This window comes from Vigna angularis, chromosome 10 (genome assembly GCF_016808095.1).
Source record: "Vigna angularis cultivar LongXiaoDou No.4 chromosome 10, ASM1680809v1, whole genome shotgun sequence".
Lineage (NCBI taxonomy): Eukaryota > Viridiplantae > Streptophyta > Magnoliopsida > Fabales > Fabaceae > Vigna > Vigna angularis.
The window spans coordinates 20,201,619-20,220,787 of NC_068979.1; the positions used below are offsets into that span (position 1 = coordinate 20,201,619).

General features: G+C 29.9%; 1 protein-coding gene across 1 annotated transcript; it reads right to left on the reverse strand.

The window, feature by feature from the left end:
• Positions 1-14,862: 14,862 nt before the first annotated feature.
• Positions 14,863-16,346, reverse strand: LOC108328777 (ethylene-responsive transcription factor ESR2). The gene has a single exon (XM_017562665.2). It carries the CDS (start codon positions 16,274-16,276, stop codon positions 15,071-15,073), a length of 1,206 nt encoding a protein of 401 aa, XP_017418154.2. The 5' UTR covers positions 16,277-16,346; the 3' UTR covers positions 14,863-15,070.
• Positions 16,347-19,169: the final 2,823 nt, after the last annotated feature.

The following is a 19,169-nucleotide window of genomic DNA, read 5'->3' on the forward strand; positions in this document are numbered from 1 at the left end:
GTTGTGCATTGAATGTTTGTCTGGAGAGACTATTATTTATTTATTAAAAAAATATACCTATTTTGTTATAAAAATAGCAAAATTTTTAAAATTATATTATAGATATGATTTGTAGCATATATTCAAGTTGCTTTCTAAATGTCTTGTGATGTCCTTATTGTATTTATGTGGCTTTGAATTAAGGGTAGATTAGTTAATAGACAAAGAAGTAAAAAGAAAAAATATTTTATTTCCTAAAAGATATTCCCTAATGTCCTAAATCTAATTGTAATAAGAACTATAAAATAAAAAAAGAAAACTGATCCCAAAATTTAGAGAAACCCTTATTTTTATATCAAGTTTCATTCAAAGCGAAGTGTAGTGTCGAGTAACCAAAGATAACGAAAATGAACAAAAATAATTAAAACATTGAAAAACTTTTATTGCAGTGTGAATGTTGGACAAAATCATACTATATGTGTGGACATGTTTTATTGACTCTAGGGACGTACATGGTACATTCTGTGTTCATAGAGATCAATGCTTTGTGATAAAGTTTTTGGAATCTTGTGACCCTTCTAATCAATATTCGCATCTGTCAACAAGCCTACCATAAGATTCCATGGTTTTTCGTTAATTCATCACAGTCTCTTTTGTTTTTTTTGTTTGTTTTTTTCTCTTTACTTGCACAGTATAACTTCATGTTCAGAAGCACATGGCTTTTATTGCAGAGAAGTGCACTGCAGAACCTCTACCTAATTTTGTTTAAATGCAAAATTTCCTCTTCTAGCTATTGACTGTTGAGATTTCAATAATTGTATGAATATAAATTGTTTTAGGGTGAATATATATTTCTGCACAGTATAAGACTAGAAGAAGTGAATAATTCAATCTTTTAGGTTGTGCTGTAGTATTCTGGTGCGTTTGATTTGATGGTAGAAAGCTATGAATGATATTATTCATTTCCTTAAAAAAATCAGTGAGTTTAACTCATCACTTTGTTATGGAATGTGCACTTTATTCCATAGAAGACAATAGATATTTCATAAGAACGTAGTTTAAAAAGCACATATACTTTCATATAAACCTTTTATCTTCTTTAACAATAACTTTTTTATTCATTTATTTAAGAGAAAAATAGAAATAAGAAAATGACAATGACTTCATTTATTATGCGGAGGAGTGAATGTTAATATGCAGGTGTTCATATGTAACCTTACTACTGTCATTTAGCGTTGTTAGCTCTGTTGATATGCTATATTTGCATTATTTTTTTCTGAAAAAAGACAATTAAACATAAAAAATGGAGGTCCTCTAAGTTTTATAAAAACTACTAATGTACAACAAAAAGGTTTCATGATCCATTATTACTTATACCAACTTCTACATTAAAAGACGTTGTAAAGAAAATAAGTTATGAACTTTAAATGAAGAATTGAAGATGTCTTAATTCAGATAGAAAACTTGAATTTATTGGGTGCAAGGTAGTGCAACATGTTGGTATTGAATGAGTAACGATTTGGTGTTGGAAGATATTGGGTTTCATTAAACTGTCTCTGAGGTACATCTGATGTGTCTATTGAATTGCCAATAATTGTTGTTGGAAGATTGCGAGCTACCTTGTCTGTCTCAGATTCAACTTACTTCTGAGTCTGATACACGAAAGATGGATCATTGGCTTGGTATGTATTTGTATTCAATGACTAGGAACTTTCAAAACTCACAGAGTTTTGTCTTTATTGTCAAAGTAATTATTGAAGATCAGAGAAGTCGATAGATATGTAGTTTCGTTTTTTCATGTATTATGTATTTTGATTCTTAATTGTACATAGATTTTTTTTGTTGAAAGAGATAAACTATTTTGTATAAAAGAGATTTAATTTTAATTATTGATTAATTAATGCAAATACCTAATTTCATTAGGACAAATAAAAAAATTTCATTATGAAAGAAAATGAGAGTCGTATTTTTACATGTAGGACAATATAAAAATATTAGGTCTCGTATATATTTTTGGAAATATAAGAAAGAAAGATCAACAAATTCATATTAATGACCTCTAGAAATCAAAAATCAACTAACATTTTGACAATGAAGAAACACAAGGATATCAATAAAGATGTAATATTTTCAATATAGACATTTATCTTAATATTCTTTTTAATGTAATATGGTTGGGTTTGACTTAACTGAAATGGTATTAGTGATGGATTTTCATAAAGTATCGGTATGTTATTAGTGATAATAATATGAAAGTTGTCGAGAATGACTCTAATGTGCAATGTGGTAGGCTAATGATGAGAAAGATTGTCACAGTTAATGAATTTGTGCAGCTCAGTGATTCAAGTAGATTGGTTAGAGTGTTGGAAGTTTGTTTGAGAGCATGTGAGACTTTTGGTAAATGGAGGATATGTTAGTTCTCAAGTGGGTATTCACCAAAGTCTCACATTAAATAAATAAGAAGAGAGTAGAGAAAAAATATTATAAAAATAAAAAGTTATTTTTGGAGTTGTCACCAAAACTCAATAGGTCTCTTGGGTGTATCGGGGACTAGGTTGTAGTGTGTTATTGAAAGATTTGCAATTTTGTCCAGAAAAATTACATTAAAAGGTTTGTATTGCATGTTTATTTGTTCCCACTTAAAAAAATTATTTTCCTATTACATGGTTCCCACCCAATACCTTTGTAAATATTTTTTCAAAAGACATCCTAATTTTTTAGATATGAAAATCTCAAGGAACTCTGTGTAAAAAATAGTGATCATGCTTATTTCCTAAGACCATTTATCCTCACTTTTTGATAAGCGGTGAGCTTTAAATTTAAACTCAAACATATAAAATTGGCTTTAAGATTAGCTTTTATACTACATAAGTGAATTTTATGTCTAACTTAATATTATAAAATTGACTTATAATGTAAGATTTGTACTTATTGTTATACTTTGAATTCATCATTTATGTCTAACTCAGTTTTCCAATTCATATATTAACAGTCTTACTTTTGATATTGTTTAAACTACGAATTGATGAATTCTGTTAATATATGAATTGGAAAACTGAGTTCCATATTTCAAGTTTGATTAAATGAGCAAAAACGAACCAATTTAAGTTCTTTTTGTTTTGATGATAGCATTAGGTTTACCTTTAGCTTTTAGTTTTAATTTTGATATGGTTTAAACTGTGAATTGATGAATTTTGCGAATATATGGATTGAAAAACTGGTTTCTGTATTTCAAGTTTGGTTAAATGAGAAAAAAAGGACCATTTTTTTACAAAAAAAAACTGAATTTAACGCCAACCTGTACACTGAACAACGTTAATATTGGTAACTTGATGTCGTTTTATACACTGAACAACGTTAAACCCTTCCATTGGCGAGCCATAGAAATGCACCGCTGGTCGAGCTCCTCTATGGCTCAGCGAGGTTATCGTCGGACTGAAGCTATATTCGACATTAACTTCCTTCCAGTGGCCAAACCATAGAATGCACTGCTGGGAGAGCTCCTCTGTGCCTTAGTGAGGTTGACATCGAATATAGCTTCATGGCCGACGTCAATGTTACGTCTCTCTCACTTTTCAGTGGACGTCAAATCCTCCTTTACATCCACCTGGACATTGTGCATTTAGTCACATATTGGCCGACGTTTTTTGTAAACAATTAAAGTCGACCCGTATAATTCGATGTTACTTTAACGTCTCCCGATATGACGTTGGTCTCGAGTTCGTCGTTAAAAGCCCAAAAATACCAACGTTGTACGCGATTTTTGTATTAGTGAGTGGTAGTATATGCACATGGCTTTTGCCTGGAAACGTAAGAAAGTCTAATTATTCCCATATGTTATAATTAACTTCTTAGTTTGGTGTTTCAGATTTAGAAAGTTTTGTGGCATTATCATTATGGAATCTTTTGCTGCATCTGTTATGGGTCTAACCGTTGGTCCTATGAATCCAACCACTAAGGTAGGTTTTTTAGCTGCTCCAAAATGAAGAGGAAAATGGTTGAAGAATGAAAGTAGTAGGTCTAAAGTTGCAAGATGTCTTGCGAAAGTAATAATAAATTGTTGGTTATGAATGAGAAACCTAGAATGAACCTCATCCTTTGTTAGGAGCTCTGGAACACATATCGGTAGTGCAAATAGTTGTTGGACTCTGCTACTTGCTTTGTTTGGCTTGTCAATCCATTGATGGTTAAAGAGGAAGATGAATTATGGTGAGAGAGAAACACATTTTTCTATAACAATTGAAGTTTGAACTGGTATAAAAGTGACATTTTCTATATTGGTTCTGGAACCGATATAAGAAGCAAAATCAACATTTTCTATTCTTTTTGCTTAAATAACTTATATGAACTTTTTTTTAATAGAAATAATATTTTTTTTTCGATAATACGAAGAGAAATGAAACAAATCGAAACAAGAAAATATAAAATGAAAGTAAATATAATGAGTTAAGAAAAATTAACATCGAATATGTTAAAATAAGAACTTTAAGATCAATCACTAGTTTGATATATTATCTCCTAGTTTGAGATTCTTTCATAGTTTTAATCTCAACTCTTAAACTCACGAGACTCTTAGGTGTACTAAAATATATATAAAAGAAAGACTATTGAAAAGAATAGTATGTTAGGGCAATAAATATGGTAAGTGATGAAGGAAATTGGAATCTATATATGGAATCATTGAGCAATAGAACAAATTAGAAAAATTTATGTTCATGGGCTGATGGCCGATGGAGCAATTTATTACGTGAAAGATGGATACATACGGACATGGGCATACTGCATGTGCAGAATGCAGGTACATAGATATCTAGATACATAATCAAGGATTCCTCAAAAGATTGATGCCCAATTGAGATTGGTTCGTATTAATTAATTAAATGCTCATCATTCCTAGATGATTGATCCAAATGCTTTTCTCCCCCATTAATTACTTCTCTCTTCAGCCATTCCTCTGGTTGCTTAAATCAGTAACAAATTCTGCATGATAAATATATACATGTTGCACGCCTGTGTTTTGTTTTCATTCAAGCGGATTTTAAAAGTCTAATTTAATTTCATAAAATTAATTTATAGAATAAAATTTATACTTAATTATTTATTATGAAATTGTTTTATATTTAATTCACATGAAACTTTCAACATTTATTACTATTTATTATGATTGCACCATGACCAGTAGCTGATTAACAGTTTCCTTCTGCATTTGGGTCCCGTGTGGTCTGCTTCATTATCAAAAATTCATTTATGGACGCAATACATAGGGCGAAAAAGATAGAAAGGTACATAATGTGATGAGCAGAAAGAGACAAAAATAATGTAGTGAAAAGAAATACTCAGTATTTCTAACTATAGTTATGGTTGTGAGAAAATTGGGTTGAGATGCCCACTTTACTTGGGACAAGTGGTTGGATACATGTACTATGTTGTATTGTATTGTATGGCTATATACATTTTATATTTCTGCCATCTGGTTACGATAAATAAAATTAATAGGTATTATTCTTAAAATGATTTTCATAAGAACACTTGTTCCTTCTACTGAAACACTTTGGTTTACGCTCGTTAATCAGTCTTGGAGTCCCGGTTCCAAATGTGAGAGTATTTGCAAAGATATTTTAACACATTCAAATTAGTGTATGCAAATAACAATGAATGATAAGTAATAAAATATACGTATTCGTCTATTTATATTATATTTTAATGTACATTTACCTGTTTGGGTATTGAGGTTGAGACATTGTCATTTTTTTTAGTTGTTTATTATCATTTGATTAGTTATGTAAACATTGTATTGAGGTGTTTTTAGTTTTTTCAAGTACTTATAGATTAAACTAGTACTTTTGAATTATGTTTTATGTTTTTCAATAAAACTGGTACTTTTCTACAAGACTTGCAATTTTTGGTAATATCATTCTTGATCTTTGTTTAGTACTTTTTACTTGATACTTATCAGTCATACTTATTATTTATAATTTCTATAGTAGTGTTTGAGAAGAATTATGTGTTTCTAGCTTATTAATTTATTTAACATTAATCTGAATTTTCTTAGTTTATGAATTACGTAGTACAAGTATAAATTGCTAGTACATAATATATATTATATTTTAAGGATATGCTTTATTTCCAAGTGCACATCTCCAAGCACAGTAAATAACCAGAATAGTAACAGTTGTTTTTTCTTCATGATGAAAGTATGGTAATAATATCATCTAGAAACAGAAATAATTATTACTTGATTTAGTTAGAAAGTGAAAATTAATTTTTTTGGCATGAAATTGTTTGAACATCTTCAATGTTTTCATCGCAGATGTCAGAGTTCTCGAATCGAAAATTAATAATTGGTGGAGGATGGAAAAACCAAAAGGAAAACATTCCCTACGCACCAGCAATATCTTAAATGACATGTACGACAAGTTGATGGGTCTCTAACTCTTCAACGAAGGAGAGAAAGAAGACAACTTTTAATTGGTTACAGGGTTAATGGCTATTTTGGCTTAATTAAATTGTCATTACTAAAATAAACAGGGTTTAGGACCGCAAGTTATAATAGGAAGGTTGAAGTTGTGGGATTTACTGAAAAATTAATGAATTAGCTGGAACTTGGACATGTTCCATCATTACATTGAACACGTGTCACCACGAGCTGGTTCGTGTAACTCTTTTGATTCGCAAACAAGAAAAGCAAGTCCATTACGATTTCTACTATTAATTAGCATTTGAAAGAATTGGTCACAGGTACATGTGCTATGAGTTATAGTTCATCTCTTTGTCAAAACTCATAACATGATGTAATTTAATTATTCAAAAGGTTAAGTTTTTCAAAAAGGAAAAATAAAATTATTCCTTTTATATATATATATATGCGCACATTTATGTATGTGTATATATATATATATATATATATATATATATATATATATATATATATATATATATATATATATATATCTCATACATAGTTGAGGTTAATGTAATTTAAATAAAATTAAGTGACATTGTTTTATATTTTTAATATATTGTTCAATTACAATAATATCATAAAATTTAAAAAGTTATATCCTTATTTAAAAAATAAATTTGTTTAGCATAATAATAATTTCAACCGACTCTCTCGAATTTTCATAATTATCTTTTTCTTTTATTATTATATTATTTTTCATTTTGTATCATGTAGAAATAAATATTTATTTAATTCATTTTTCATAAGTTAAAAGTGTAAACTATCGAAAAGCTAGAACTGAAGAAGAAATTGATCTTGAGAAAGAAAAAAAAACTAAACAAGTGTTGAAACTTTGACAATCTTAGTTAATCAATATTAGAGCTTTAAATATACACCTCAATATAAACTAGTAAAAAAAAATACTAATTCAAAAGAATTTCAATCTTGAACATGTTTTCTCATCACCTCCTTCCAAATTTCCTAATGATGTTGACTAAACAAAACATTGCCATTTTTCTAAAAGTATTATAGCATAAACTAATCAAAGATGGCACGCTTTGGCCCATTTTGCTTAGGATAAGAAAGATTAATCTATAAAGATGAAGGTTAATACCACAAAGGTTATCACGACTAAGGACACATTAATTAACAATAATCACTAGTGAAAAAAAATGAGATTTTATGACGTACAAAAATGATGTATTATGACGTAGTTATTGGAGACATAGTTCTGGACCTAATATTAAGTCTGCGCATTTTATAACGTAGCAGAAATTTACGTCATAATAGCTTGAACATATTATAACGTAGTTTCTGAAATACGTCATAATATGCGCAGTTTATTATGACGTAGATTTGTTTGTACGTTATAATAAGTGATTTCAGAATCAATATATTATGACGTATATTGTTTAGTACGTCATAATATATGTTTTTTTTAAAAAAATGATTATTAGAATTGACATCCAATCAAATTATAATCATATTCATGTATTATCATCTCATCCAATCAATTTATATTCAATATTCTTGTATGAACAAATTCAATGAAACTAACAAAATAGAATTCATTTCAAAACATTAAATTGTCTAATAATATTTAATATATCATTTATACATGAAACTATATACTAAATCCAAATTACATTAATGTACATACACTATTGAATTGTAGCCAAGTTTCTACTAACACTTAAAATAAAATAAGCCCAGCTCCTTCTAATGTCTTCAATATCTACAGCTTTCATGGGAGATGAATCATTAAAGATCTACAAATAAAATAATAAAGTTAAAACAATATAGTAATGAATAGTTGGATAAGTATTTAGTTAGTTTTTTAATACCTTATTCCATGATTTAGTAATGTTTGTACAAATAATGGTATGCATGTGTTTTATTACATAATACCCACACTCATAGCTGCCCAATTGACGTCGACACTGCAAATTAAATACAAATAATCAAGACTCATTCAAACCAAGGACACAATATCATATTATACTCTAGCTAGCCTTTGCACCATGTAGCTTTGTCAATTTTGCTAAACCAAATTTAATAAACCAACAACACAGCCAATTCCTCATAAAAATAACAATCAAAAAACACAAAACAAATGTCAACTTCTCTTACATTAGGTGTGATTATTTGCATCTTCTTCCTAGAAATAGATGGAACACCCCGCAACCTTGAATGAGCTTCCAAAGACCTATACAAAAGGTAGACATCCATTATATCATAATAATAATATAGGAAGGAACCAAAATAGAAAGGAAAACTTACGCCTCTAATATATTTTTCATGGACAATGTGTTAGCTTTCTTATGCAAGGAACATAAGAGAACTACAAGAGAACGATCAGGAACAATAACTAGCAATTGCCAATGACCCCTACAAGTTAGAATTATATTAATTAAAATAAACTTTTAAACTAGTCATGAAGAATTCAAAAATTATGTACTTACTTATGCAAGTAAGGTGCTAAATAGACTTGTTTACCAGCTTTTTCAAACATTTCTATCAAGTATTTTTGCACCTCCTCTGATTTATTTCCTACACTTTGAATTATAATAGGATCAAGAAATCCATAGATAGTAGCATTCCTTCTCTCGATGCAGAGGTGATGCAAATACCTTCAATATGAACAAATAATGTTAAAATACACGAATGCAATATGATAGTATTTTCATGGTTTGTGAAGGTTTACTTACAAATTCCAAAGTTGTAGAACTGTTGTAGAGAGGAGATCATTACCAATGAAAATTTCACAAATATCCCTATGACATACAAATAAAGTGGTGGTAGCAGTCTTGCATGTGAGTTCAGGAGGCATATCTATCTCAATAGTTTTATTCCCCATTGTGACTACCGCTGCACCAAGTTGTTAGAGAGGAGACAATTGTGGTTGTGGAGGTGTAACAATGTTTGTCTTCTTAGAAACGCCCTACATTTGACCACAAAATAAGTCCAATATTATATGCATCCAAATACAACAAATACATAAGTAATTAAGGCAAATATGAATAAAAATACTTACTAAAATTGGTTTTGCCAATCTGGTTGGCCAAATGATAAAATTTCCTGGAGCTTGTCCCACTGTTTGAACCTCCTCACTAGGTAGAGGAACACGAGCAGAACAATCTTTAATATCTACAACCACCACTCGCAACATATCATCTTTAATAGCCTCATGGTGGATGGTGCTTCCCAAATTATATATTTTACTTAAGACACAAAAAAGATGACAATTGTTGAGTAAAATGGTATAAATGACTTACTTAGCACATATATAGAGAGGCAACAAGTATAGAGAGGCTGCAAGTATCATTTCTTCTAAAAATTGGGCTAAAAACTCAAAAATCCGAAAATGGATGTAAGCAAACCTAATATCAATACTATCAAGGTTAGCCCTACTACACAATTTAAACCACATACAATTCACATATTCAACATACACAACCAAACAAAATTGAATTTACCTAAAGCCACCAAATGCCAGTAGGGATCATCAACATATAATTCACAATCAACAGGGACATCAACACCATCCCCTGATTCCTCAAGAAGAGGACAACTCCCCTTTGTGCTAGCAACATGGGAAGCCCCCTTTGGTGGACCTTGAATAGCTAATCCTAAGGATGTTATCTCTGATTTGATTTCTGACAATAACTCATCTCTCAATTCTGTGAACAATTCTTTCTTAAAATCATTTCTTAGCACCTTTTTATCGGATTCACTAAGGTGTGCTAAAGTAACCTTTCGAGTAGGACCACCAAAGAATTGCTTGAGTCCTACCCCTCGTCCAACACCACAGATATATCATGGATGCTCCTGACGTCCAATGGCAACAACTAATATGTCATCTCGACCTTCTTGAGTGAATGACCCTTGAGAGCTTTTTCCCACTAAGTCATCCTAAAAAAATATAGTGTTTTAGTCCATCTATTACAGAATACATGCCAAAAAAAATATCTAAAGACATTAAAATTAAAAGACATTAAATATCTAAAGACATTTAAACTTGTAATAATAAAACCATAATAATACTACCCTCCATACATGAAAGAAAAAATAATTTCATTCTAATAACCATATTTGGAAGCAAAAACATGAACAATTACAAAATAATACAACTAAAAGACAATAAATTACAAATAGATGAAGGATAAAAATTAATACCTTAAAGATGGAACCTTCAAATTGATAACTTGTACAAGGAACCCTAACCAATGCTTGATTATAATTCTAATCAATGACTGAGCAATAGAACAGCAAACCTGGTCGTATTGATATAAGAAAATTTATACGTTATCACACTAATAGTTGAAAAATTGTGAATACTTAGTTGTGAATACAGTATTTATGCATATTGTCATTTTAAGTTATTTACATTATTTTTATATTTTCAACTTAAATATTAATTTATAAGGTTTCATATTGTAATTCTTATGTGTTTTACTTACTTAATTTTATTCGATATAAAATTTAGACTTAGTTAAAATTCTATCAGAAAAATCTAATCTTCAATTAACCAAAATTTAGAAATAATATGATCTAAGATTTTGAATTTTGTTGAAGAAAGAAACTAAAGAATTACTTTTTTATCATCGTGCAACAACAAGAATAAGAAAAACACATATCAATGCATAAAAAATAAAAAATAAAACATTTTATAAACACTTATTAGTTTGTGACATATTACACCTATCATTAGACGAAAAGAAGAATCAAAGAATTTGTTATAATTTATGTTTTATATGACAGTATTTGAGTTTAAGCATAAATAAAGAGCATTAAATGGGTCCCAGGCATAAATAAAGAATTTGTTATAATCTTTACTTTGATAACTTTTTCATTAGGGAACCTAATAATTTTATTTTGCAGGACCTCAAAACGAACAGGATGATTGATATTGCTAAGTCTCTATGTGGTCTTTTGGTTATTGATTTTAATTCTTCCATATGCTTCTATTAATTAGTGTAATAATATTTCTTATGAAACCTGACATTAACGGTTAGAACATATACCTATTTCTATTTACAAACTTCTTGCGAATAAATATCCTTTTAGTGTCATTGATTCTTCGTATCATTGAAACATTTGTCATCTTTTCAAACAGAATAAATTACCTTTCAATAATAATCCAAATTATTTTAGGGCTCATTGCTTTTATCTTTTTCATGCTGATATTTGGAGTCCTTTAAACATCCATTTATGATGATTGTCGCTATTTTCTAATTTTAGTTTACGATCAGAGTCGTTTCATCTAGATTTATATGTTTAAAATCATATTTGAATGTCTAAAACTTGTTCCTCAATTTTATTTTTCTTATGTGATATTTTTTTAAGATATGTCTGTTTTAAAAGTGTTTTTCATCTCATCAAAATGATATTCCATCGAATCTTTTTATAAGTACTATTTTTTACAAAGTTAACTTGAAATTTGAACACACTAAAGTATGTGTTTGAATTAGTTATTTTGTAAAATTAATTCCATTTAAGTACAATGTTAATTGATTTAATTGAAGGTGAATAAAATAACTAACCCGTATGCAATGGTTAAAACTAATCCAAATCGAAATTTATGAAGATTGTTGAAGTTTCATGACATATTATGAGTTTCTGATTAATTATGAGTTTGATATTTTATGCAAAAGCTTGACAAAGACAGGAACTCTTAACTCTTCTGAATCTGCAACCAGTTGTTTGAAATGGTAATAAATTTGAGCAACTTTGTTCTGGAATTGAATACTAGATATCGTAACACGTTTGCTTTTCTTGTTTCCCAATCAAAATAAAAATCACACGGACATCCACATAACCCTTATTCATTGTGATAATTAATGACCAAGTCCCAGCTAGCTAATTCATTTTCCAGTAAATTCCAACCTCTACTTCAGTTCTTTTTATATATAGTGGTCCTAAACTCTACTTATTCAATTATGCCATTTTAATCAAGCTAAAACACTACATCAATGTGATTCAATTAACATAGTAGCTAAAATCCTTCACCCAAATAAGATTTTGTCTTTTTTATCGTTGAAGAGTGATAAATGCTAATTACTAATACAATTCAGCATCAAATTATGTACTTATATACATTAATTTTTTTTTTCAAATTAATATAATAATTTTTTTATTAAATATACTTTTCATTCTTAAACTATTATAAAAAAACTGTTCCTAAATTAAATAACAAATTATTTCGTTCTTATACTTCATGAAAATTATGTAAAAATATCGTTTCCAAAAAATTGTATGAAAATTATATTATAGTCTAATTGTTATATGAGAGAATATTTTACAAGATTTTCGTAAAGTGAATACTACATATTTTATAATTTAGTTTAAAAGTAATAACAATGTTTTATAATAGCTTGAAGATAAAAAATATATTTAATCCATAATTTTACTATTTAATTAACTTCCAATCTTTTTACATTTTGTATAAAACATAAGGTTTAATACTTAGATAGTCTCAACTTTAGTGTATATCTAGTTGATCTCTATTTTTTAAAAGTTTTAATTGTATCCCTACTTGAAAAAGTGTATAATTAGATATTTTCAAAAAATGTTGACAGTGTTGGTAATATATCATGTGTCAATATGTTTTTAATTTTTCTTTTACTCAGAATGTTAAAATTTTTGTTGCAACATTAAAATTTTTGTTGCAACATGCCATGTATTTGGTGTAACACATGGCAGTATCTGTAGGATAATGTCACGTGATAATGTCATGAAATCAACATGTACCCTGTTGAATGGCACCAATAATATCACATGTTACTAAAAGAACCTAACATGTGACAATAAATTTTTTTACAAAAATTAAAATTAAAATTAAAAAAATCGCCAAATGAAGTGTGACATGTTAATAATAGTAATTTTTTATAAAGTAATATTATAGGGACACATTTTTACATTCATTTGATAGATAGTATAAAAGTAAAATAATTATAAAAGAATAAACTTGTGTTTTTTCAAAAAATAAAGAAGTAAAAATAAAGAAGGACCGTGTCAAATAATGTAAAATATTTATCTATGTCAAAATATATTTTTTTTTACAATAAATGATTTAAAGACACTTTTTAAAACTCTTTAAAACGAATTAAAATTTTTTAAAGGTGAAAACAATTTCGACATAATCCCACCGAAATAGAAACCATCCGAATAATTAAACAAAATAAATAAATTAAAAGATAAAAAATTAAAAAAGATACAAAACAAGTAGCAAATCCCTTGACCATTCACTCGGGTGATAGACTAACACTTGAGCGAAACTATGGGTCGCATGTTCATTCAAACAAAAAAATTATAAAAGTTCTAAATAGTATTAAGAAATAGACCTAAGTTATCATATATAATTGTATTTATCGTATACCTCACTGTATCGAGTGCATTTTTCTTTCTTTATTATGAAAATAGTTAACGATCTTTTGTATGCTGATGATTTAAGTCATTCCCGAATAAGTACACATTAAACAGGGCTTTAACTATTGAAAAGAGGTTTGTAAAACTATTAATATTGCTTCAAAGATTGTCTATAGCAAACGAACATAATTTACATATTGTAAAAATTAAAAAGTAATTTTCATCAAATACAATACTCTTACATTTAATTTGTTTGGAAGTTACAAGATGTTAATAAGATTGTGAAGTAAAAGAATTATTTCCACCAAAATCTCTTAATCAAAGTGTGAAGTCAGAGACCCATCAACAACAATAAATTAATGTCATCTTTATTCCCCTTTTATCAAAGTTTCTGAGACAACTTGGCCCATACGTCTATGTAGCATTGCACGAAGGTAGTAGAATATTAAATTCCCTGTGATTCCTAACCGGAAACTTACACAATATTGTAGTAACAGGAACTTCATTCTTCTAGTATTCATTTTGTTTTTAGTGCTAGTACCAAACAAGTATAAGTCCATGTGTATAACCTTTCTACACAATCTACTCGCTGTTTTGTCGTGTAACCAAAAATCCTCACCCTGGCTGCTATTGCTTTTTCGATGAATGAGAAGCTTCAGTGCTACACTTTTTCCCAGAGGAACCAATTCTACTGGGGATTTTCTCTCCCTTTAAGTCACAACACAACAGCAGAACGCAATAAGCGCTAAGAAGAAAAGGACAACACAAGCAGGCATTATTAAAACCAGACCAGTATGTTCTCCAAATAAAAGGAAGAATATACAGCAGATCCATAGAAAGCAGAAAAAAGGTACTAAGCAATCAGACAAAGTTTTCTAGTTTCAAGGTCAACGCTTAAGTTATGATCATGTAGCAAACAAACACAGATAACTTTACTCTTGAGTGCATCGTTCTCGTTACAATCTTCAGTGTAAAAACAAAAACGATCCTTAGAGTAGTAGAGAGGGTATAGGCGTGTTTAACCAAAAACAATGATAAACTACACAACTTCAACATTGTCTAGTTCCAACATACCGATAATAAAATATATTGCTTTTAAATTTCCATACATAATAGAAGCCAGCCAGAGGCATACTACAAGCAAACTAATTAACCTGGTAGAACCTAGGAACAACAAAACCCTAAAGATTAATTAGTTTCAAATTGAAAGAACAAACCAAAGTTGTGAAGAGGCAGATTCAACAACCTGACCACGTATACAACTAATATCAGAAACACACACTAAGCATTTTGCATCCTGATTGCAAAAGAATTAAGAAGCTCTTGGTACTGAAAAACATCTTCAACGATGCAATTCTCTGCATGATTCGTCATGGTTTGTTCATTCCCCATAGCCATACCCTGCAAGTGATGAAACCCATTAAAGTTGTCAAATTTCTGCATGGGAAGACCCTGATGATCGAAAGAAAAGCCGAAACTCTCATTCTTATGAAACCCCTTCTTCGTGTCATCATAGCATTGCGCGGTGGAAACAAGTGTTGATTCAGAAATAAGAGAAGGAAGAACGGACTCCTGAGGGTTTCGGACACTCTCCATTTTTGGCAAACTCTCGCATTTATTAGGCTTCGCTTTGGGCAAGAACTTGTTAACTATCTCTTCCAACAATCCCGAATCCGAAGACTCTCGAGAGAAAAATCCAGACCCACTGTCATCATCACCTTTTTCAGTGAAATTAGTTCCACAGACCGTGTTCACATTAACAGACGAAGCGCCTTCCAAAGGGTAACTCACCGAATAACTAGGAATAAGAGGTGAAGATGAAGAAGAAGAAGAAACAGTTGGTAACGATGGAAAAGTAGAAGAACCCTTGTTGTAGAACTGGTCGTGGAAGTTGTGGGTGGAAGAAGAAAGCAAGGAAGGGTTATTTGAGGAAGTGTTAATGAGGTCGCGAAGGAGAAGCATGTTGAGTGAGGAAGAAGGGTTTCGCGGGTTGGAAAAGGAAAAGTCAACGGCGCTAGGGTAGTCAAAGCAGCTGGCGGAACCAGTTGAGTGGCGGCTAAGGTGGCTGGTAAAGGGTAGTGACGGAGAGTGTTTGGTGAAGTTGTTATTACTAAAAGAATGAAAGAAGTGGTCGGCTGTGGCGGAAGAAGCTTGCGGAGAAGTGGGGTACACGAAGTTGGTGCGAGCCTTGAGACCGCGCATGGCTCGGGCAGCGCAGTCGTAGGCACAGGCAGCTTCCTCCGCGGTGTCGAAGGTTCCCAGCCACCGTCGCTCCTTTGACTGAGGGTCCCTAATCTCGGCGGCATAACGTCCCCACGGCCTGCGCCTCACACCACGATACCTCATGGCTCCGCCGCCGCCGTCTTCTCTTAAAGTCCGCTTGTTGACGGCGGTGGAGCGTTTAGGGTTTTCAACGACTGATGACTCTTTCGGGTCGGGTCCGAGAATCGGAGCCACACCGTTGAGACGCCTCATTGCTTCTTCCATGAGTTTTTCGGAAAATGTTAAAAATAGTACTATCAATAGTAAACTTATTCTGCGAAGGGAGAAAGAGGGGTTTTGGTTTGATGCTGCCTTGAATTCGGTGCGTTTTGGTCTTATTTATAGAGCTGGTGCGTGAAGAAGAGTTATTGCACACGGCAACATGGTGAAGTAGATGAAGTTTTCTTTCATTTTTTTTTTATTTCTTTATTGGGAAAGTGATTGATTTAATCATGCATGTCTAACACAGGAATCGATAAATCAGAGAAGGAAGACAAAAACATGACACAAATCTAGAAATACCGACTTTTCATTCTTTTTTTATTTTTTCTTTTTCAGAATTTTCACGGACTAGTTTTAAGAAAATTAGTGATTAAGTAAAATATTTAATGTGTATGGATATGCTTTTATGCTTTTATAATTAACTACTTTTAACTAAGTGTCTGTCTTAAATAATATTTAGTTATTTACTCTGACATCATCCCCGAGATACAGTTTACAATTTAATTTTTTTTGTTTTTGTTTCTTATCACTTAAAAAGCCTATGACATTCTACATTCTATCTTACTTATAAGCAAAAGAAATCACATTATGTTTTCAAATCTTAACAACTTTCACTATGTTATATCTTAACAAGTATTTCTTTATTGTTGGAGAAAGTTCTTTTTTAAAAACTTAGTAAAATTTAATACAACCAACCGATTTCCTTGATTTGTATGAAATTAGTTTCTTCTTTTTTTTCCAAGAACCTAATGATAATGTTACCTCTCATCATTTACCAATCCATTTTTCAACTAATAAGAACAATATTGTATTCACTTCAATAATGAGGTTCTCTTATTTCTAGTCGTAACACTAACGTTCAGAGTGCTCTTAGCTTCAATATCTTTGAACACGGTTTCCCTCCATAGATATCAATGAAGGTTAATACAGAACATTATACACGAGGAGGGATAAAAACCTAAGTTACTGAATATCAAAGCTTAACTAATACCAACCATATTTAAAATGTATCCAAGTCAAACCATGATATCATATCTTATACAGAATCTCTTAAATAAATTCCTATTAATTATTAAAATTTATTAAAGGTCGTGAGAGTTTATGAAAGTGGCTCTATATTTAATAAGTTTTATCCAATAAAAAAAATGATAAAAACCGTGATGCTGTTGGTATGACTTTTCACACATATTAAAAAGTTTAACGTTATGTCTCCTTTCTCCCCGTCAACGTTGTTATTAATTTGAAGGTAATCTGTGGTTAATAGAGTACAGTAAATTACTGCAAGAGTATGGAACAACCCTGCATAATGTGCATGCATGACAGAATGATAATTTCTTCTTTGTCAGTCCTTGATCGCACTATACAGTGTTCTATGAAGCAGGCATGAATATATAGCTTTCTTAGATATCTTACTTTTCAAAAGAACATTACTAACCTTTATACCCTCTGAACTTTTGGCATCTCTATTTTAATTAATAGGCCTAGTGACTTCGGACCACCATCGTCCTACAACCGAAGACTTTTGAAAGGCCACTATTGTTCAACCCCACTTGTGCCATTCTTTTTCTACTTCAATCACCAAAATCAAGATCTAATACATCTTTTAATCACAAAAAATCATATCAATCTGATATAAGTTCAACGAATTGACATTGTTTTTAGTTTAAAAAATCTTAAAATAATCATTTTACCTTTTTTTTTAAATTTCCTCATTTTTATTCACTGTTAAAATTAAAACGTGCATTTCTAATATATATATATATATATATATATATATATATATATATATATATATATATATATATATATATATATATATATATATATATATATGTAGATATACTATTTAATTAATAAGCATGATCCACATATTCAAATTATTCTTAATGACAGTAACTCAGTTCAATTAACCTATTAATACTCCTTAATTTGGCTCATATTATTCGTCATTTTTAAGGCCATGCATTTTGACAAAACATTGTACAGATTAATTATACAATTATTTTGGAAATGTTCGCATTATATATAATTATTAATTTTAATTAATATTAAAATACTACTGAATGATGATGTTGTTATAGAAAAATATTTAATACTACGATTTTTTCAAAATAAAAATATTTAAAAGAAATTAGAAAATAAGGGCATTTAATTGTTGAAAAGAAAACTGTTGTTTTTATGATTTCTTAGAAAATATCAGTACTACATCTGCTCTCTTTTAAATGTCATTTAACATTTTTTTGAGAAAAAATCTGATAAATACAATATGTTTTCTTTATGTTATAAAATATTTTATAAGACTTTCTATTTTGTTATTTTTATTTGTATATAATAATTAAAGATTAGATAAATAGTTAAAGTGTAAATAACAAAAGAGAAATCGATGTTAACTTTTAAAACAACAGTGAAGAAAAACAAAAAAAAATGTTTAAAATATGCAATACTTAAAGAAAAAGAAAAGAGCTGATGGAGTATTTAACTTTATTTTATATGATAAAGGGGGTCAAAATCTTTTCTTAAAAAAAAAATACAATTATTTTATTGCCAATTCATGTAATAATTTTTCTTGCGTTTATTTTTCTCTTTTTTTTGTTGCTTATTTTACGTCAAATAAAAAAAGAGGTAATAAAAAACTAAACATAATATAAATTGTTGTATAGATTACATTGATAAAGACATTATTTCTCTTCTTTTATGTGAGTGGCATTTGAGTTGTGCCAGCTATGTAGCATACTTCTCTCAAGTAATAGTTATTGCCTAAATCTGCTAGAAGTTATACAATTCTGGGACAAGAGGTGAATGAATCACGTTGCGTTTCGGGGTCGTGAAAAGTTATGATTGGAGATTTTAATGAAAGCGGAGAAGCAAGTAATTATGGTTTTAGGATCTTCACGTA